At 38.1% G+C, this 20,640-nt stretch overlaps 1 protein-coding gene across 4 annotated transcripts in view; it reads right to left on the bottom strand.

Moving 5' to 3' along the window:
* RBM6 (RNA binding motif protein 6) overlaps positions 1-20,640 on the bottom strand; it is an 83,965-nt gene that overhangs the window by 58,768 nt on the left and 4,557 nt on the right. For 2 of the 4 annotated variants that reach the window (XM_065933653.1, XM_065933654.1), the window contains 4 exons: positions 12,680-12,791; positions 7,611-8,889; positions 5,700-5,789; positions 4,354-4,423 (listed from right to left, as the gene is read on the bottom strand). In XM_065933653.1, the coding sequence (XP_065789725.1) occupies positions 4,354-4,423; positions 5,700-5,789; positions 7,611-8,889; positions 12,680-12,723 (1,483 nt within the window). In that variant the 5' untranslated portion in view covers positions 12,724-12,791. Of the gene's footprint in view, positions 1-4,353; positions 4,424-5,699; positions 5,790-7,610; positions 8,894-12,679; positions 12,792-20,640 lie in introns of those variants that run through there. The other 2 variants (XM_065933655.1, XM_065933656.1) reach the window with 2 other exon arrangements.

Raw genomic sequence — 20,640 nt, forward strand, 5'->3', positions numbered from 1 at the left:
CATTTTTAGAGGTTGAAAATATTTTTTTAAAAAATATGCATTGGAATGGAGGTATTATGAGCCTTCCACAAAACACACAAAAAAGGCAGATCTATTTGTACACATTTTTCTCTACTTCTTGTCTGATCATTTCCTATAATACTAATGAAAAGTTGATTAATTTCACTTCTCTGACACTCAGAGGACGTCATTTCATTTGATCTCTCTGACCAATCATTACCTTCAAGCATTCACCCAGCTGAATAAGGATGTTCTCTTACATAACTACAGTAGTGCCAATTTCAGTGAATTTAACACTCATTCACCACTGCTACAATCAATATATTAAACAGTTCCATCATGCCCCTCAATTCACTCATGCTTCCATCTTACAGTCAACTCCTCCTCCAATACCTTGGCACCACTATTTTCTATTCTTGTCATTTTTCTTCTTCCAGAACATCATATAAATAGGATCATACAGTATGAAGTAGTTTTTAAAATTATGATCAAATACACAAAACATAAAGTGTACAATTCAGTGACATTAAGTACATTCACCATGTTATGGAAACACCACCACTAGCTAGTTCCAGAAGAACATTTTCATCACCCCCAAAAGGAAATCCCATATCCATTAAGCAGTCACTCCCCATTTCCCTCTTCTCCAGCCCCTGACAACCACCAAACTACCCAATCCACTTCCTGTCTCTATGGATAGGGCTATTCTGGATATTTCATATAAATGGAATCAGACAATACTGTGGTCTTTTCTGCCTCACTTCTTCAAGTGAGTATAAAATTCTCAAGGGCCATCCAGGTTGTAGCACGTATCAGTACCTTGTTTCTTTTTACTGCAGCATGTAGCCTTTGAGCCCAGTTTCACTTAACATAATGTCTCTGAGATCTACCCATCTTGTTATGTGCATGCAATACCTGCATGCATAGTATCATCATTTTTGCTGCTGAGTAGTATTCCACAGTATGTATATACCAGAGTTTGTTTGCCCAGTCACCAAAAGACACTTCATTCTTGATACTTTCCCCAGAAATGTAATAGTATAAGTCAAAGTATTTTACAATTAATAGGGCTACTATTATATCTGCACTTGGCAATAGAAAAATTCAAATGTACACAACAGGTATACGTTCATTATCCATTATCTGTAATTCCAAAATCTAAATATCCCCTAAGTGTCAAGCTTTTCAGTAAATTTTCTGTGAAGTCATTTGGAGATACATCTTGACCTATACTATAGTCTCTTTGTAGTCTTTTTTAAGTCTTCTTAGTGAGAATATTCATTTTCTGCAGAAGTATTATATCTTATACACATTCCACTGGGGGATATAATTCACATATAAGCTATTGGACCACATTACCTTTCTATAATCAGAAAAATTCATAAATTCATCTGACCCTACAGATTTTAGATAAAAGTTGTGGCCCTGTACTTACACAGTTCTAAATGAGACAAAAACTAAGCTGATAATTACTCGAGTCAGTGAAGAGGCATTAAGCTTTTCTGTTACAGACTAGCTCCCCAATACATCAACTACAAGGATGAATGTTACCCCACAACCCCACTCTTATGAACAACATCCAATCTACATGGTCTTTGCAGGTTATCCTAACCTAAAAACTTGATGGCTGTTTATAAAAGACACGATTTCTACTGAAATTCAGACATAATCTTTGAACAGGTAAATGGTAAAGTTCTCAGAACATCTGACTGTCTCAAGATACATTCTTCAGCACTCAGGAGGAGTGCACTGCTGTAAAACATACAGTGACCTGTAACGCCACGTGGTCTCCTCACTTGAAAGGAGACCACAGGGGCTCTCCAAATACATTACTCACTCCATGCATACTGGGAACCCATCTGGGCTAGGCAGAGAGTCAAGAACTGGGGAAACAGGAGGGAACAAGCCAAACAAGGCTCCTACTGTCATGAAGCTAACTCTCCAATGAGAGGAATAAACACACAAAACCACTGAGAAAAACATCTAAGTGATAAACCGTACGATGACAAAAAATATGATATAAAATGACAGAGGAATGATTTTAGATTGTATGGTGACTCAAGGCCTCTGAGAGTTGAAACCGAAGCCAAGAACTAAACCCTCAAAGAAAGTGAGACTCAAAGAAGAGCAACGCAAAGGCTGTGACAAAGCAGTAAGTCCACATGGTCAAGGACGAGAGCAGGCTCAGGAGGGCTGGAGCAGGTTAGAAAAGGTAGAGTGCATGTAATGGGGTCAGACAAAGAGCCAAGGCAGGCTCATGCAGGACTGTGTTAAGTCAGAACAAGAAGTTGGGAGTTTCTTCCAACTGAGACGGAAGGGTGTTAAAGGGTTTTAGGGAGAGGGCTAACATGACATGACTGATAATTTCAAAAGAGCATTCTACTTGCCATACAGTGGTATAATATGGATAATATGGGACGGGTAACCCAATCCTTTCAATTCTTTCATTTTAAGAAGTATATATACGTGTGTGTGTGTGTGTGTGTATGTGAGCTTATATAAATATGGTGTGTGTGTGTGTGCACGCACGTGTGTGCGTACACTTATACAAATGTGGTGGCTTCTGTGGTAGCTCAGACCAGGTAAAGAATCCACCTGCAATACAGGAGACATGTGTTTGATCCCTGAGTCGGGAAGATCCTCTGGAGAAGGGAATAGATACCCACTCCAGTACTCTTGCCTGGAGAATTCCATGAACAGAGGAGCCTGGCAGGCTACAGTCTATGGGGTCGCAGAGTCAGACATGACTGAGCAACTAACACGTTCAACCTTTCCATATATGCATATATATTTTTAATACACTATCACTTCATGTATTAAAATGCCAAGAAAAGGCAGAATTTCCTGAAAACTGATTTTTTCTAAACTACTGTCGTGAATGATTTCACATGTGTATCAATGTCTCTGGTCTGTCAATTATGATTTTAATAGCTGCCAGAGTCAGAAAACTTAAGGACTTCCTCTGTGAACCCTACAAGTCATTGTAGGTTTTACTCTGCTAATAAATCTGACAATACATGTAGAAAGTCAATGAGTACTAAAGAAACGAAGAATTAAAATTGCCGTTATTTAAATACCAAGACACATCTTTTTCCTAAACACAAATACTTAACGAAAGTACAGTTCATGAAATAAGATCAAAGCTGAAGTTACTGCCCTATGAATGAAAAAGCACCTGCAGCCTATAAATTCTATTTTTAATTTCTAAAGTTAATAGTAAATCAGGAAAGTCTGTATGAGACACATACCCATCATCCTAAAAGAGTTGTGTTTAAGAACACACTCTTAGTCATATTTCCACAAATTTAGAGCTGTCATGTTTCAAACAAAGAAATAATTAGCTTTCTGAGAAATAATGCTCCTGAGTTCACTGTCAAATTACAGGAAAACAATTTCTGTACTTAACAAACACTAGATTATTTCAAGCACCAAAATTTTTGTGGACAGTTTTATTCTGTAAAACCAATCAGAAGAAGTAATCTAGTTAATGCAAAAATGTTATTCCATGGTGAACTGTTTAAAAGGTAAACTATATACTCAAAAACATGGCTTGCTCTTACTTAAAGAGTTCTTTAACATGAATTACTGAAATTCTAAGACTTGTGAAAAGACTAATGCTCTACTTTCTTTAATTTAAAATAGATCACTTTAAAATTACCTTTATTTGTTTCATATTGGGTAGTCCTAAAAACACTGGTCCAATACCTTGACTGCTTGGCATTTCACTTTTGACTACTTTTTCTATAATAAGATTTGAAGAAACTGACCACATTTGGTACTCTAAGATACTAGGAGGATATTCTGAAAATCTAATCTGTAGAATAGAGGTCAAAAAGAAAGGTCTGGATCTATTCATGGATTTCAACATAATAGCTGGTGCAGGACTCTGTCCTCAGAAAGACTAAAATCTCAAGAAACCACTCACTTGTACAATTTCTCTGGCAAGTTGAAAATTCCATGTTGAAGCAACGACACGTAAAGTTTTACATATAGTAAGGTAATTAAAATCTCACCCGGCTCAAACAGAAACATTCCACCATCATGAAGAACATCAGCAGCAAGCTTAATCATTTAGTTGCATAACATATATTTGGGGACAAATTCTACAACACTCACTTTGTATCTCATAGGCACTCAGAAGTACTGGAACATACATCCTCATTACCCATGAGTGGACAAACATCCACAAAGAACTACAGCTAAGGGTATAGCTGACTGTTGTTTGAAGGCATCAACAGGAGGCTTCTGGAAATCTTAATTGTGGTTTCTTAAAAAAAAATTTGAGGAGTACAAGATGCAGAGATCTGACAGACTCTTCCTAACCCAAGGCTGCATGCAAGTCAGGAAACTCACCTGTGTTATACTCCTTTAACTGCAAGTCCTTCACAGGCATGCCATCAGGAGTCCAAAAGGCGTTAAGAATCTGTAAGCATAATATGGTATGCACACTAATGACACACATCATAATCAAATACTAAACATTATATTTCCCCTAGTGGTTTTTAATTCTACAAACTTTAAAGCTATGATTACTTTACAAAGTCCAAATTAAGCCAAGTACACTCCAGGCATTCCAAAACTATTCAATGAGTAGAACATAATTACTCAAAAATTCTCAGGTACAAAAAAAAGGCAGAAGAGCACAACCTCAAGAGCTCAAGCTCTGAAATGAGACTACCAGTATTCCAAATCTCTCCTCCTTATGCGCTGTGCAACCTCTCCACACCCAGAGTCTCATTTTCTAAACCTAAGATCATGCAGTGAGCTCCTTCCTATCCAGGGCCATGGTCCCTGAACTCCCTTAGCCTAGTCAGTTCTTTTCCCCATTTTCAAATGGACTGTTCTCTCACTTGCATTCAGGCCTGGGCTCAAATGTCACTTCCTCAGTGATGTCTTCTCTACCTACCCAATCTAACACCGCCTATACCCGAGTGACGCTCTAAACCCTTACTATAGTTTTCTTCAGAGCATTCATCACTGCCTGAATTTTTTTCTCTGCTTATTCTTTTTACTAACCATGGAAGCAGTGACTTTATAATGTTCACTACTGTATTACTCAGTGCCTAAAACACTGCCTGGCATACAAAGGTGCTTCATTTTTGAATGAATGAATAAAAGAGTACCTGTTTCATAGGATGTTGTGATAAATAAATGAACTAATGCTTTTAAGTATCACACAATACCTAGCACACAGTAAAGCTCTGTTTGCTCTGGTGGTTGTATATTCTGACCAAATTCTTCCTTAAGGTCATCCATAATTTAGTTACCAAGTTCTTTAACACTGAGGAGTTAAGGCAGTTCCCAGTTTTTACTACTATAAATAAACAGCATCTTTATGTAAGCACTCCAACCCTCCTCCCTTCCATTTGAATTAGCCCCTCAAGGATGATTCTCAGGTCTGAGGACAACAATCACTTGTCTCATATATATATATATATATATTACAAACCTCACCTCAGTGAGTACTCAATAACTGGTGAAATATGAATGATCTCTATGGTTATACTAAAGCTACTTTCCTGGTTTAGCTACTGCTCTATAGATGGGGAAAGGCTGGGTGAACAATAACCAAGATTTCCCTGAGGATTTCTAAAACCTTCCTGTGAATCTATAATTTCTCAAAATAAAAAGTCTTTAAAATGTTTTAATTGACCAAAAAAAAAAGGAAAAGGAAAGAGAAAAAAGAACAAGAGCCTTACCTCTTCCTTTGTGGCATTTTCAGGCACCCCATTTAATCGAATAAGCTTGCTTGGTTTCTCCTCACTTGGGCCAGTCCTATAATCTTGATCCTTGAATCCAAAGCAAAAAAGCTTATTTCAGAAAAAAATACATGTTAATGTGCAAAATGAAACAACATGAAATACAGGTACTCAGGATAAAAAAAAATTGAAATGACTTGCATCATATGAAGATATAAAATGTTGTAATTGTCTCTTTTTCTGAGTTCCAAAATTTGATTTTTTTTTTAAAGTGGGATCTTACTTCCCCAACCAAGGACTGAACCTGGTCCCTGGCAGTGAAAAGGCAGAGTCTTAAGCACTAAACCACCAGGGAATTCCCCCCAAATTTTATTTCAAATCATTAGAATATTAAGTGTTCTAAGATCTACGCTCATTGCAGGAATTTTGAAATAGTAAAGCAGAAAATGAAGAGAAACAACACTGAAAAGGACTTTCACAAACAGGAAAAAAAAAATCAACTAGATTCTCAAAACTATAATTTTCTTTTCCTGAATGAGAAAACAGCACATAAATAAAACCAGATGTCATTTATCAAAGATGTCACCTATAAACAATCTCCAGAACAAAATCAAAAGGTGTCATCTGCTGATATAACTTATATAACTTAACAGTACAAAATCAGAGAAATCTGCATTTTCCATATGCACAGAAGTCTCTGCTCTGATTCTCCTCCATTTCAAGTTATAAAAAGGGTTTAACCTTTGGGAAAAAAGTCTCCTAAAACTGCTTGACCACACCTACTGTCTGAGCATAATTATAAATAGTGTCCTCTTTTACTCTTGAAAGTGTCCTGACTTGAATAATAAATTATATGGCTATCCAGTTCTAACATTCCTAAAATCCATTTTTTAACCAAATATCTAACCAGCTTGTCTTAGAATTACTGTCCAAAATAACAGAAACTGCAATAGAGATGGGTAACACCTATTTTTAAAGGTAATGTTTTCAATGTCCAACTGCAAACATAATTCTAAGATTATATGCACATTAGATTATATATTAGACACATAGAAAGTCAACATTTAAGTCAATAAAGTTAGCTTCAATATTTGCAACATTAACGCTGCCTCCTCCTAACTAGGCATTTTCTATCTCTTATCCTACTAGGTATTTTCTAAATGATTTTAAGTAAGAAAATGAACCCCAAACAGCCACAAGGCCTGACTACGTAAAGGACGAGAGAACCAACTCCCAAAGACAAATACTTTCAAACTAAATTATCCCAAGGCATTTAAATCAGTATCATCAAGCAAGATAATGAAGAGATACATATCAAAAATATAATCTGAACTGAGGGCCCTTTCTCTAAAGATGTACACTCCACTCGTGACTACAAATCTTGCTTTTTAATGGCTGTATAAAGTAAGACCCAGGGCTAACGAACTCTATACTTCATCCTTCAGAAAAGTCTTATGAAGAAGCAAAACTCAACAAAGCAATCCAGGGCTTCCCTGGTGGCTCAGTGGTAAAGAATCCACCTGCCAATGCAGGAGACACGGGTTCAATCCCTGAGCTGGGAAGATCCCACATGCCACAGAGCAACTAAGCCCATTCGTACAACTGCTGAGTCTGTGCTCTAGAGTCCGGCTTGCTGCTGCTGCTGCTGCAAAGTCACTTCAGTTGTGTCCGACTCTGTGCGACCCCATAGACAGAAGCCCACCAGGCTCCCCCATCCCTGGGATTCTCCAGGCAAGAATACTGGAGTGGGTTGCCATTGCCTTCTCCAGAGCCCGGCAGCCCCAACTAAAGAGTAACCCCCACCCCGCTCTCCTCAACTAGAGAAAAGTGACAAAGACCCAGTATAACCAATAAATAAGTAAATAAATAAAATCTTAAAAGACAAAACAGTAGTCCACTCAATTAACATACCTGAAGGTCCCGTTGGGCATCTTGGGAAGTTTTGCCCTCGGGAAAAGACTTGCTCTGGCCATAGCCAAATATCTGGCTTCCAGGCAGTCTGTGATCCACATCACAGTACTCCATGCTTCTGTAATCAGTGTCCTGACGGCCAAGAAAGTCCAGACCACCTTCTTCTTTAAACATACCAGCATCCGAGCTCTGTTGTTCACCTCCAGAATGCTGTGACTTGTCCTGGTCTTGAAGAGGACTTTGGCTGTTCTGAAAGTCCGGTGGAGATGCATGGTCAAAGGCTACACCTTGTTTTTCTCCTTCTCCTGTTTCTGAATGCTCAAATTCTCCCTTCTGAATGCCAAAAGCAGGTCTTTCCGTTGTATGGTCATGTGCAGATTCTTCTCTCTTGTTCACATTCATACCAGAATGTTCTCTGTTTTGTGTGGAGGGCTGAACGTAATCCAAAATATCTGGATCCGCAGAGGGCATCTCCCTATCTTTAAATTCCATACAAGGTCCCCCCTCTCTGCCCCTAAAATCCTGATCAGTCCTGGATCGGTGTCTACCTCTGAAATCTGCATGTGGTGTATTCCTGTCCCTAAAGTCTAGATCACTAGTACCTGAACCTCGGCCTCTAAAGTCCACCTGGGTTCCGTCTTTGTCCCTGAAGTCCAAATCAGATACATCTCTATTCCTAAAATCAGAACGGGACTGATCTCTGGCCCTGAAATCCAAATCTGATAAATCCCTTCCCCTAAAATCTGCATGGGCTCCATCCCGCCCTCTAAAATCTAAGTCGTAAGTGCACCGGCCCCTGAAGTCAGGAGGAGGAGCATCCCTACCTCTAAAGTCACCAGTATGAGCCTCCCTGTCTCTGTAGTTCATGTGAGATGTCTCCCTGCCTCTGTAGTCCAGAGAAGTACCGTCTCCACCCCGATAGTCCATAGGTGGCCCTTCTCTATCCCGAAGGTCCCCAGAATGGATGTCCCTACCTCTGAAGTCCAACTGTGATGAATCTCTGCTCTGGAAATCAGAAGACGAAAAATCTCCCCCCCTGAAATCATGTCCATGGCCCTCCCCTCCTCGATAGTCACCATGCTGTCCGTCTCTAGCTCCATAGCTGAAAGAATGCTCCTCTACATTTGCAAAGGGAGGCCCCGAATGCCCCTGGAAATCAAAGGGAAGTGAATCTCTGCCAGGAAAGTTGCCAGAGTGTCTCTCTTGAGCATGACTCTTAAGGGGAGGAGGAGGATAATCCCTGTTCCACCCGGGAGCAAACCTTTCTTCTTGGCTCCCACTGTAGAAACAAAGACAGTGTTATTCATATTGTCCAGAGAGTTTGAAATCTACACACCAGCATATTCTTCTCTAATCACAGCACATTCTTCTGTAAACATTTTTTTTTTTTTTTGGCAGAGTTCTGTAACAAGGTCCTAGATCTGCAGAAAACAGCAATGTTTTGCTATTTTAAGACGAAGTGGCGGAGTAAACTTTTAAGCTCCCATTTCAGAACACGAGGAAAGTCAACACAAGGTTTTCAACATGACTGCTGCAGAAAAAGCTTTCACCCAGTCCTGCAACAGGGAAAATCCGCAACACCAGATAAGCTAGCAATGGTGACACTCTACAAAAATTTCCATTTCCTACAGCCAGGGAACTTAGAATTCCAAGATCAACACAATGATTCCTATACATCAGAAAAATCAATGCGCTGTAAATTTTATACAGTAGGTTTCAGGACGTGTCTTTCTCATTGGTGCAAACAAGAGTAACATTCCAAAATATCTGATTGACAGCTACAGAGTGGACACCACCCAATCAGAACGGATGCAGGCCCAAAATGAAGAAAACACTGGCTGTAAGCCACTACTTGGAGTACACTAGCGTCCACTAGTTGGAGTACACTAGCGTTCACCAGTTGAGCATCACCCCTGGCTGCATCTAAACCCCAGTTCCACAGTGGCGCCACCTAGAAGCGCTCTCACCTGGGTCCTATTATTATAACTACTCAAAGGTATCTCAGAAGGCAGCATGAATCATGCCACACAGCATGTGTAAGTTGACTAAACCAAGCAACAGCATCCAGGAGCTTAATGCTGAAAGGGACCTAGAGAAAGCATTAGGCTTTCATGCTTTATCCCCAGGTCCCAAACAAAGAAGCTGATTTTTTAGATTCTAATGCCTCATCTAATTTTTCATGGTGATAAAATATATTTTAAAACATAATATTAAATTCACATTCTCAGTTTACAGGACTCAAGACATAAATGAGAACTGGCCCTATCTTTCACACTACCTAGCTCCAGACCACTTTATATGTTTTGACTTTGGTAAAAGACAGGGAATTTAAATAGGCAATTAGGTAGGTACCTAGGATCCTGAGCTTGAAGGGGAGAGGAGGGCATGAAAAAGGAAAACATGAAACGATCTGAATGGTTACCTGCTATTCAGCAGCAAAACAAAAGTATTAAGAGATCAAGTTCCACTCAGTTCTCTCCTCTCAGAAAATATAGGTTCTATTATATGACCCTTCTGAACTCAGACTACACTGCTAGAGAAAGACTCAACAGACAACTGCTTCTGGGTCACTCAGTTCAAGAGCAACAGTTACAATGCCAAACCCTTTCCTGGAGTAATAGAAATTTAACAATAGTAACCCAAACAGTAGAATGATGCATATTTAATAGATTTTCAGAACATAACTTCAATTAGCTTCATTAACACAAAAATATTAACATTATTTATGTGTATGGGGTTCATCATAAGAGAAGCAAGTTTAAATGTGCTTCATAAACAATACAACTTAACACTAAAATTAAGACACTACCACTAGTTCTAGTGTCACCCATATTTAAAATCATTCAGATCCTAATAGTTAGCTTGTAGGAAGACTTAAGCCTAAGGAGACATTCATGGGCTCAGTGCTGAGCTATCTAAATCTACATGTTCTCTGACCAAAACACATACAACACTGTCTTTGAATACTACCCTAAGGATTACCTTACCAGGTAAAACTGAAATCAAATACATCTACAGTAAACACTACACTAGGGTTCTCAGAACTGTATTTTATGTAGACTATTCAAGAAACAGTTCTACTAGTTATGAAACAGCAGTGGCTATGAAAATCATTTTCAACCAAATTTTTAAGACAAGTTGTTAAATACAAAATCATTTTCCTGCAAGATACCTTTTTCACCCAAATTAGTCCCCTCCCAAAAGTTATGCTATATAAAATATGCCTCTCTCTGATCAAATACCTTAAAAAATGGTATGTATTGACATATTTAAACTAAAATTAAGGTGGGGAAATACAACTTTATATAATAAATTCAAAGAAAAAAATGTTCTGAAAAAAATTTTTCAGTGATGCAATAGAGCTGAAGTTATTTCTTTAGCTCTGAAGGCTTAGTGTAAACAGCCTTACACAGAAAATAATTATCCATAGATATAAGTAAAAGGATAGATTTTTAAACATTGAAGTACAAACGCACTAATCTAGACTAGGGATCTGCATTTCTTCCATGAAGAGTCAAATAGTAATTACATTAAGCTTTACAGTTTCTGTCACAACTATTCAACTCTGTCCCTGCAACATGAAAGTAACTACAGACAATTTGTAAACGAATGATCAGGGCTATGTTCCAGTCAAACAAAAACAAGCTGCAGTCTGTTGACCACTGATCCAGACCTTAATTTTTAAAGGACAAACATAACCAGCAGCACTACCACTGCTTTAAAGATTGCTAAGCAGAAAGTAAAGATCCCTTTATTCACAAAACTAGCTTTACTAAGTGTTACATGGATTTTTTTTTTCATGGATTTATTTTTAAACTTACTTTTCTACCTAAATTTTCCATGGGAACCCCAAACTTCAGAATAATAAAATAACTGTTGAATTTGCACAGGAAGATTCTGCAGACTGTCAGTCCAAAAGAAAACTTACTTGTAACAAAAGTTTCAATTGGAGCATGGTATTTTTTTTTTGGCCATGCTGCAGAGGCTTGTGGGATTTTAGTTCCCCGACCAGGGACTGAACCCAGGCCCCTGGCAGTGAGAGCATGGAGTTCTAACCATTGGACTGCCAGGGAATTCCGTGTAGCATAAATATTTTTTAATGTATAACTTTAAAAGAAAGATTTCTTTGCCATACACAAACTACAGCCATAAGTCACATTCCTATAGCATTTCATTAATTGCAAATACAACGCAAAAGTTTTTAAAATATCATCATCAGTGTTTATTACACTGGCTATAAAAAATTCACTCCCTACAAATCTATAATATAATTCATTTACAACTATTAATGGTACCACCTTCTCCACTTATCAAATCAATAATATAATTCATTTTATTGAATTATAAATTCAATAAAATTTACATAATTTTATTGTATAGAAAGAATGTAATTCATTCTCCCAACAAATCTGTAATATAATTCATTTACAACTATGAATAGTACCATGTTCTCCTCTTAACTTTGTACCTAGTAACCCCTAAAATTGTAATGCAGCTTAGGAAACTGCATCAAGTAAATAGTTTTTCTTTCTCACAACTATTTCTGGTGGCTGAAATACAACGTGTCATAGGAAGGACAGAGCTCTGGATTCTAGACATAAATTACCAAACTTAATGAAACATTCACATTCATTTATAAACGCTTATATACATTTTTACTAGCTTTCCTTATTAGTTGAGTACATATTACTTTACTAAAAAAGATAAAAAATTTTTTTAAAACTGGGGGAAAACAAACAAACAAAAAAAAATTAAAAAAAAGAAAACAAAACAAAATCTGTGGGATTTTTTGTTAATATTTTTAAAATGCTAATACACCCAAAAAAATAAATAAATAAATAAATAAAATGCTAATACACAAAATACTTGGAAAGGTAGGTATTCACTCTCACGATCACTCTAGAAATGACTAGAAAAATTTTAAGTAGTTTCTATTTTTAAAAATCAGGGAAAAAAATCAAAGCTATTTCTACACAAAGAAAATAATCCCTCTTTATAGTAGGCCATAAATATTATACAGATCTACATTGTTATAATAGACACTTTGATATTCAAATTTTAAGACTTACCGAAAAGGTCCTGTTCTGTTAGCAGGTCGAGAATCCCCCCACATCTCTTTCTATGTCAAGAGGGCCCAAAAAGTAGATTTTTTTTGCTACCAAACTCTGGTTACAGCAGTACCTGTACAAAACAAACCACAATAAATGAGTATGTGGGTACATGAAGTAAAGACTAAACCAATTTCGTCCTGTTTGGCTTATCAGGGACCACATCAGCAAGGATATTTTTAGAAGTCACTTTTAAACATTTACATATTAATTTACAGCAACAAAAACACATTTTAAATTTAAATTTAAAAAAGGGCACCATCAATCTCTCAAAGTACTAAGAATGCTTCATAAAACATTTATTAAAATTTCCAGCACCCATTCTATATTCCTTTTTGGAAACAGCACTTTATCATGTTTATTTACTACCCTCAGTCCACATGGCTGATCCTACACTATTCAGCCTGGCTAATCAGAATAGTCTATTACCACAGTGATTGCTCTGAAGACTAGCATGTAACCTAAGACTAAGAAGTCCTCATAAGACCTGCACTCCAGGTACCAAAAAAGAGGCAAACTTTTTTTTGGTCACACGGCACCGCCTGTGGCATACCAGTTCCCCATCTGAACCCTGGCCTAGGCAGTGAAGAGCCAAGTCCTGACCACTGGATCACCAGGGAATTCCCAAAAGGAGGCAAACTTTTATGACCTTGGATTTGGCAATGGTTTCTTACCATGACAACAAAAGAAAAAACAGATAAAGTAGACTTGATCAAAACTGAAAACTTTTCTCCATCAGAGTACACTATCAGGAGAGTGAAAACACAACCCACATCAACAAAAACAGCAGACTATGAAATTCCAAAGCCTTCTTCCTCCACAGAAACGTTAAAAAACAAGCAGTCTGAACCAACTTTGTCCAGCCTTTAGAAAAGTCAAAGCTTTACGATGACCAAATGAATGCTCAATGAAAAAACAGTCATTCTGAAAATAATCAGAAAGTTTTGGGTGATCCCTGACCCACCCCCTCACCCCAGCATGGCAGTGGTTTGTCTTGAAGCAGTGGCAGCCCACTTTCCCAGCTCCCTCCCTTAAATCAAAGGGAAAGGTGATTTGTAAATTACTATGTACTTCTGTTCTAGCAATGTTCTGTTCTGTATGGGGGAGAGGCTAAAGGACTGATGCAAAGTACTTGCCTCTGTTTTACCTAACAGAACTCTGGGGGCGGGGGGTAAGCGGCAGGCACTGCTAATAAAACTAAAAAGCAGACTATAGACTCAGATATGGGAGAAGTCGTGGTGAAAATACTGTGAGAAGTTAGAATTTCCAAGGCAATATAGATATGAAAAAATTCAGAATGCCACAAGCTTACCCAGGCAAGACACACGAGTTCACCTGGACTTACATCCGAGTTTTACTCACCACGGGGCCCCTTCTACTCATTGCTGTGCTGCCTCTACTGGGGGTGGGATCTAGGCAGCTGAGGTGGCAGGCCTTGTCTGCAGGTTCAGATCTTGGTGGTGGTAGTAATTAGGCAAATAAGAGTTTTGACGGTTGAAATGAAAAGTAACTCCACATGAACAGTGGTTGAACAGGGGTCATTCTCCAAGAGACAACAAGCATCACATTAAGCTATGGACTACAATCCGGTGAGGCACTTCTCATGGATTCCTTTAATTTTCAGCTTTATAAGCACACTCCCCCAGAATATAAAGAAAGACTTTGGTTTCTTGGAAACCAACCAGTGGGTTTGGGAATAAAGCTTCCCCATTGTAGGTCAGCAGCCTTTAAGGTTAGAACCATGATATCAGATGACTCTTTTCGAGCTTCTTAATTAATAAAAAATTCTTGGCAAATACTTTGATTCGGGTCCATCCTGCACAGGTTCAAGAAATCAACCTCTAGCAGCATAATATCAAAACCTGGGGCCATCCCTCTCAAATCATGACCTAAGTTCCAAAGGCCAACAAAGCAGAACCAGGGGTCCCATTCCATTAGTTTTAGCTGTGGTATACAGCAGGCCTGTACCTGCTTTAAGCACTCTAATTTTTCCAAAGTAAATGCTTTGGAGCAAACAGGACACTCAGTTATAGCATCAAGGAGGCATGACAGGCAGGGATTGGTGTGAGCATCTACCCAACTAAGATCCAACTATGAGTTTTTAAACAGCAGAAATTTCAATATGTCCTTTGGGGGCTAAAGCTAGTGGCTGCTGGAAGTACCCTTGCCCCCTATCCCCTACAAATTCTCATTAAAAAAAAAAAAAATTACATGTATTCATTTCAGTTACCCGGCCTTGAAAAGACTGCTCCTCAATTATGATAGTGGTTTTTCAGGCTTCCTCTCCAGAACCATGCTTTGCCTACCATCATACCACATTCAAAAATTAAGATTGAAAGTGGATCTACATAAATGTAGAAGTTAAAACTATAATGCTTCTAAAAGAAAACATAGGGAATTCCCTGGTGGTCCAGTGGTTAAGACTTGGCACTTTCACTGAGGTAGCCCAAGGTCAATCCCTGGTTGAGGAATAAAGATGTCAAAAGTCAGATGGCCAAGAAAAAAAACAACCACCACCACCATTGAGATGGTATCAGCAAAGACTTCTATAAAGGAACCAGAAAGCATTAATCATAAAGAAAAATATTAAAGTTAAAATCTGTTCTTCAAAAGACACTGAAAAATGAATAGGTAAACTACAGAACAGGGAGGTAAATATTTATAACACGTCTGACAAATGCTCACTATTATTAGTCGTAAGGAAAACATTAAAACCACCGATACACACCCACTAGAACAGCTAAAATTAAAAAGACTTACAAAATCAAATACACAAGGATTTCCAGCAATCAGACCTCATACACTACTTAAAAGACCACAAAACGGTACAACCAGCTTAGAAACTGGTCTGAAAAATATTACTCATGACCCAGCAATTGAACTTCTAAGTGTCTGCTTAAGATACATGAAAACAAAAGACTGGTAGAAAAACTTTCACAACAACTTTATTCATAATAGCTTTAAAAAAAAGAGAGAGAACCCCCCAAATATTCTTCAGTGGGCGATGACATAAATGCTGTTTGGTGTCCGAAAGGGGATCCTTCCTGGGGTAGTGCATTTCACTTAGATATCAAATGGAAAGCTGACTTTTTGGTAAAGTGAGACAAGCATTAGTAAGAAAGTGAAGTGAAAGTCACTCAGTCGTGTCCGACTCTTTTCAACCCCATGGACTATATATAGTCTGTGGAATTCTCCAGGCCAGAATATTGGAGTGGGTAGCCTTTCCCTTCTCCAGGGAATCTTCCCAACCCGGGGATCGAACCCAGGTCTCCTGGATTGCAGGGGGATTCTTTACCAGTTGAGCCACCAGGAAAGCCCAAGAATACTGGAGTGGGTAGCCTATCCCTCCTCCAGGGAATCTTCCCAACCCAGGAATCTAACCGAGGTCTCCTGCATTGCAGGTGGATTCTTTACCAACTGAGCTACCAGAGAAGCCCCCATTAAGGGGAGGCGGAAATGGAGAATCAATAAAAACCATTTAAAAAAAATTATTTTTAAAATTGTGAAATACATTTAAGTTTACCATTTTACAGTTAAGAAGGATAAGTATATTTACAGTGTTTTTCAACTTTTATCCTCATCCATCCAAGCTTTTTTCATCTTGTCAAACCGAAACTCTATACCCATTAAATAGTAACTCCCCACTCCTCTCTTAACCCAGTCCTTGGCAACCACCATTCTACTTTGTCTATATGGTTTTTGACTACTCTAAGTACCTCTTAATTCCAGTGAAATTAAAGAGTATTTCTTCTTTCATGAGTGGCTTTTTTCACCTGGCATAATGTCTTCAAGGTTCATACATATTATAGCATCTATTGGGATTTAATTTCTTCTTAAGGTTGAATAATATTCCACTGTGTACACATACTATATTTTACCTACTCATCCACTGATGGACATTTGGACTCTCCCATCTTTTGGATAATGTGAACAATGAGCATGCACATACAAATATCTGAGATCAGTTCTTTTGAAGATATATACACCCAGCAGAACTGGTAGATCATATGGTAATTCTAGTTTTAATTTTTCAAGGAACCACCATACTGTTTTCCACAGCAGCTACATTATTTTACCTTCCCATCAAGAGGGCATAAATGGTTCTGTTATGTACTGAATTGTGTTCCCCACAACTTCAAGCCCTAACTCCCAAGGTGACTGTATTTGGAGACATGGCCTTTGGGGAGGTAATTAAGGTTGACAGAGGACACAAGGGTGGGGCCCCAATCCAACAGGACTGGTGTCAGTGAAAAAGAAACCAAAAATGCACGCACAGGGAAAAGCTAATGTGAGGACATGGCCAGGAGAGGGCCTTCTGCAAGTCAAGGAGAGAGGCCCCACCAAAACTTAACCCTGCTGATGCCTTGATCTTAGCCGTCAGTCTCCAAACTGTGAGAAAATAATTTTCCATTGTTTAAGCCACCTAGTCTGTGGTATTTTGTTATGGCAGCCCTAGCAGAATGATACAAGTTCCAATTCATCCACATCCTCACCAACATTACTACTCTGTTTTTCTGTATTTTAGTAAAAGCCATTCTAATGGGTGTGAAGTGGTATCTCATTGTGGTTTTGATTTGCATTTCCCTTATCATTAGTGATGCTGAGCATCTTTTCATGTACTTATTGGCCATTTGTATATCCTCTTTGGAAGAAATGTCTATTCAAGTCCTTTGCCCATTTTTGGATACAGGTTATTTGTTGCTATTGTTGAGTTTAGGAGTTTTCTACATATTCTAAATATTAATCCCTTACCAGGCATGTGATTTGCAAATGTTTTCTCCCATTTTGTGAGTTGCCTTTTATTATCTTGTTGACAGTGTTCTTTAAACACAGAAATTTTTACTTTTAATGAAGTCCAATTTGCCTATTTTTCCTTTAGCTGACTGTGCCCTTGGTGTCATATCCTTTAAAAGATCATTGCCAAATCCAACACATAAAGCTTTCCCCTTCAGTTTTCTTCTAAGAGTTTTAGAGTTATAGCTCTTACATTTAGGAGCAAGATCCATTCTTAAGAACAGCATTTGTGGAAGGCAAAGTTCTGCATATTGATTTCTTTAAAAATATGCAAGCCCACAATCTTCCTGGAATGTTTTTGTGTACTAGAAGATTAAAGACTAGTCTGAAGAATCTACCCTTACCTAGTTCTATCACTATCATTTAACTATTATTTTTTTTGAAAATTTGGCTGCATCAGGTCTTAGTTGCAGCACAGGCTCAGTTGCTCTGTGGCATGTGGGACCTTAGTTCCCTGACCAGGAACTGAATCCACGTCCCCTGCATTGCAAGGCAGATTCGAAACCAATGGACCAGCAGCAAAGTCCCTTAACTCCTTTTTTGACCTATACTACCACTCTGCTTTTGTTCGTAAGCATACTCCAGTCTCTCTCATATAAAACACATCCCCCCCCAATACAAAACCTTTAAACATCAGGTGACTAAATAAATGAATGTCCACCAAATATGCTAACTAGGCTCTATTATGTTCCCCAGCACTGTTCATGATGCTGCCCCTGGGTGCTACGGACTACAATGAATGTTTGTGTCTCCCCAAAATTCATATGTTTAAGTCCTAATCTCTGACTTGATGGTAACTGAAGATTAGGGCCTTCAGGAGGTAATTAGGTCATGAGGGTAGAGCCCTTAGGAAAGGGGTTAATGCTCTTCTAAGAAAGAATAAAACAGAGTGCGCTCGCTCTCTCTCCGTACCAAGTGAGGATACAGCAAGAAAGCAGCTGTCTGCAAACCAAAAGGATCTCCCCAGGAACCAATCTGTCTGGCATCTTAATCTTAAACTGCCCTGCCTCTGGAACTGTGAGAAATAAATTTGTTATTAAGTCACCCAATCTAGGGTGTTTTGTTATAGCAGTCCAAGCTAAGACACTGGCCAATCTTGTCCATTCCCAATTTAATCACTATCACTGCCATCTCTACAATTATAATTTCCACATCTTCATCTCTAGCTTAGACTTTCCTTATAAAGTCCAAATGTCTGCCAGAAATGGTCACTTGGCCATCCTACAGGAATCTCAAGCTCATGTATAAATTAGACTTCACTACTGTTGGGAGACACTTAAACACTTCATTAGAGCTACTTTTTCTTATGAATAGAAATGTTCTAGATTTTATTTATTTTTTCTTCAGATTTTAAATATTCTTATATCCTCATCCCTTACATCAGCAAATTACAGTCAGGTTCCTAGTTTAAAAGTGAATTTTATAAGATAGCAAAGTGAGTTTTATTAGATAGCACAGTGTGGTGGTGAAGGGACAGGAGTGCAGTCTCTGGACCTACTGTGCCTACTGGACCTACTGTGTTCACAGTTTGACTGCTGGGAGGGAAATCATGGCTCGGTCACAAGGTATGTCCTTGAGCAAGTGATTTAACTGAATGCCTCAGTTTACTTATCTGTAAAAATCCGGAATAAAGATAAAGTCTACTTCATAGTTATGAGCATAAAATGACAACGCAAATTCACTAGAGCAGTGCCTGATAAATAAATTGCTCAGTAAATGTTACTACTATTTTAAGAGTTTATTTCAAAAATCACTGGGACTTAGAATGTTCCCACTGATGCAGACTCATCTGGCTAAATGACTGACATTAAGGTTTGATTTGCCATAAATTAAATGCAGACATTTTCCATAAATTATCAGTTCCAAGATTTTGTCAACTATATATTTAAAGCATGCATGCAATATATTATGCCAGAAAATACATCCTTTGCAGCCATCTATGACAGAAGTGTTAAGATGTCAACTTAGAAATGTACAAAGTGGTAAAAATTTTTTCAAAATTTTAGCGGTGAAAAATTTTTTAATCCTTTTATATGGTTAAAGGGAATTTCAAGACCACTGGCCTAAGTAAATGTGTTTTAAAGTCAGACAGCCTGGGTTTGAATTCAAACTCCAGCTTTTGGGAATTGCCAGATGGCCCAGCGGTTAGGACTCCGTGCTTCCAATGCCGAGACTATAGTTTCAATCCCTGGTCAGGTAACTAAGATTCCACATGCCTCTCAGCACAGTTGAGTGGGGAAAAAAGGAAGAAAAAATTCCAGCTTTCTATGTATCTTTAGTAAGTTATATTTAAATTCTATATGCCTCAAAGCTCTCCTCCTACACAACATGAATAATAGTGGTACCTACCTCATATGATTACTATAAGGAGTAAATGAGATGATGCATAAAAAGAAGTATATTGATAGCAACATTATTATTATGAATAATAGCCAAACACTGAAAAGAATCCAAATGTCCATCAACAGGTAGATGGATAAACAAATGTGATATACTCATAAAAAGGAATGCAACATGGAAAGTGAAAGTGAAAGTGAAGTCGTGTCCGACTCTTTGCGACCCCGTGGACTGTAGCCCACCAGGCTCCTCCATCCATGCAACATGGAAGAACCTCAAAAAAATTATAAGTGAAAGAAGTCAGATATCCCAATTGTATGAAATTACATAAAAACATAAAACTACAGAGGCAGAAAGCAGATTAGTGGATGCTAGGACTTGCAGTTAAGAGTGGGAAGTGGAGATTAACAACAAACAGAAACTAGGGAATGTTTTGAGGTGTTCGAAACATTCTAAAGCTGAAGCTGAATTGTGGTGATGACTACATCAAACTGAACAGTTACAGTCAGTGAATTTTATGATATATAAGTCATGCTTCCAAAAATTTTTTTGAAAAATTTTAAAGCAACAATGTACTAATATTTAGTATAATAATATATAATAATAGATACTATTAATACAGTATTTATTATTACTGCTACTATGCTTAGGTATTTAAAATCACAATCACATTCAGCTGGAAAGGACCTTTCTGAGTATGCCTACCTGTACTCTCTGAAACAATAATAAAGGCAAGAATAGTTGAGTACTGACTCTGCCACAGTTACGCATTATACATGGGTTCTCTCATT

This window comes from Muntiacus reevesi, chromosome 4, assembly GCF_963930625.1.
Source record: "Muntiacus reevesi chromosome 4, mMunRee1.1, whole genome shotgun sequence".
NCBI classification, from domain to species: domain Eukaryota; kingdom Metazoa; phylum Chordata; class Mammalia; order Artiodactyla; family Cervidae; genus Muntiacus; species Muntiacus reevesi.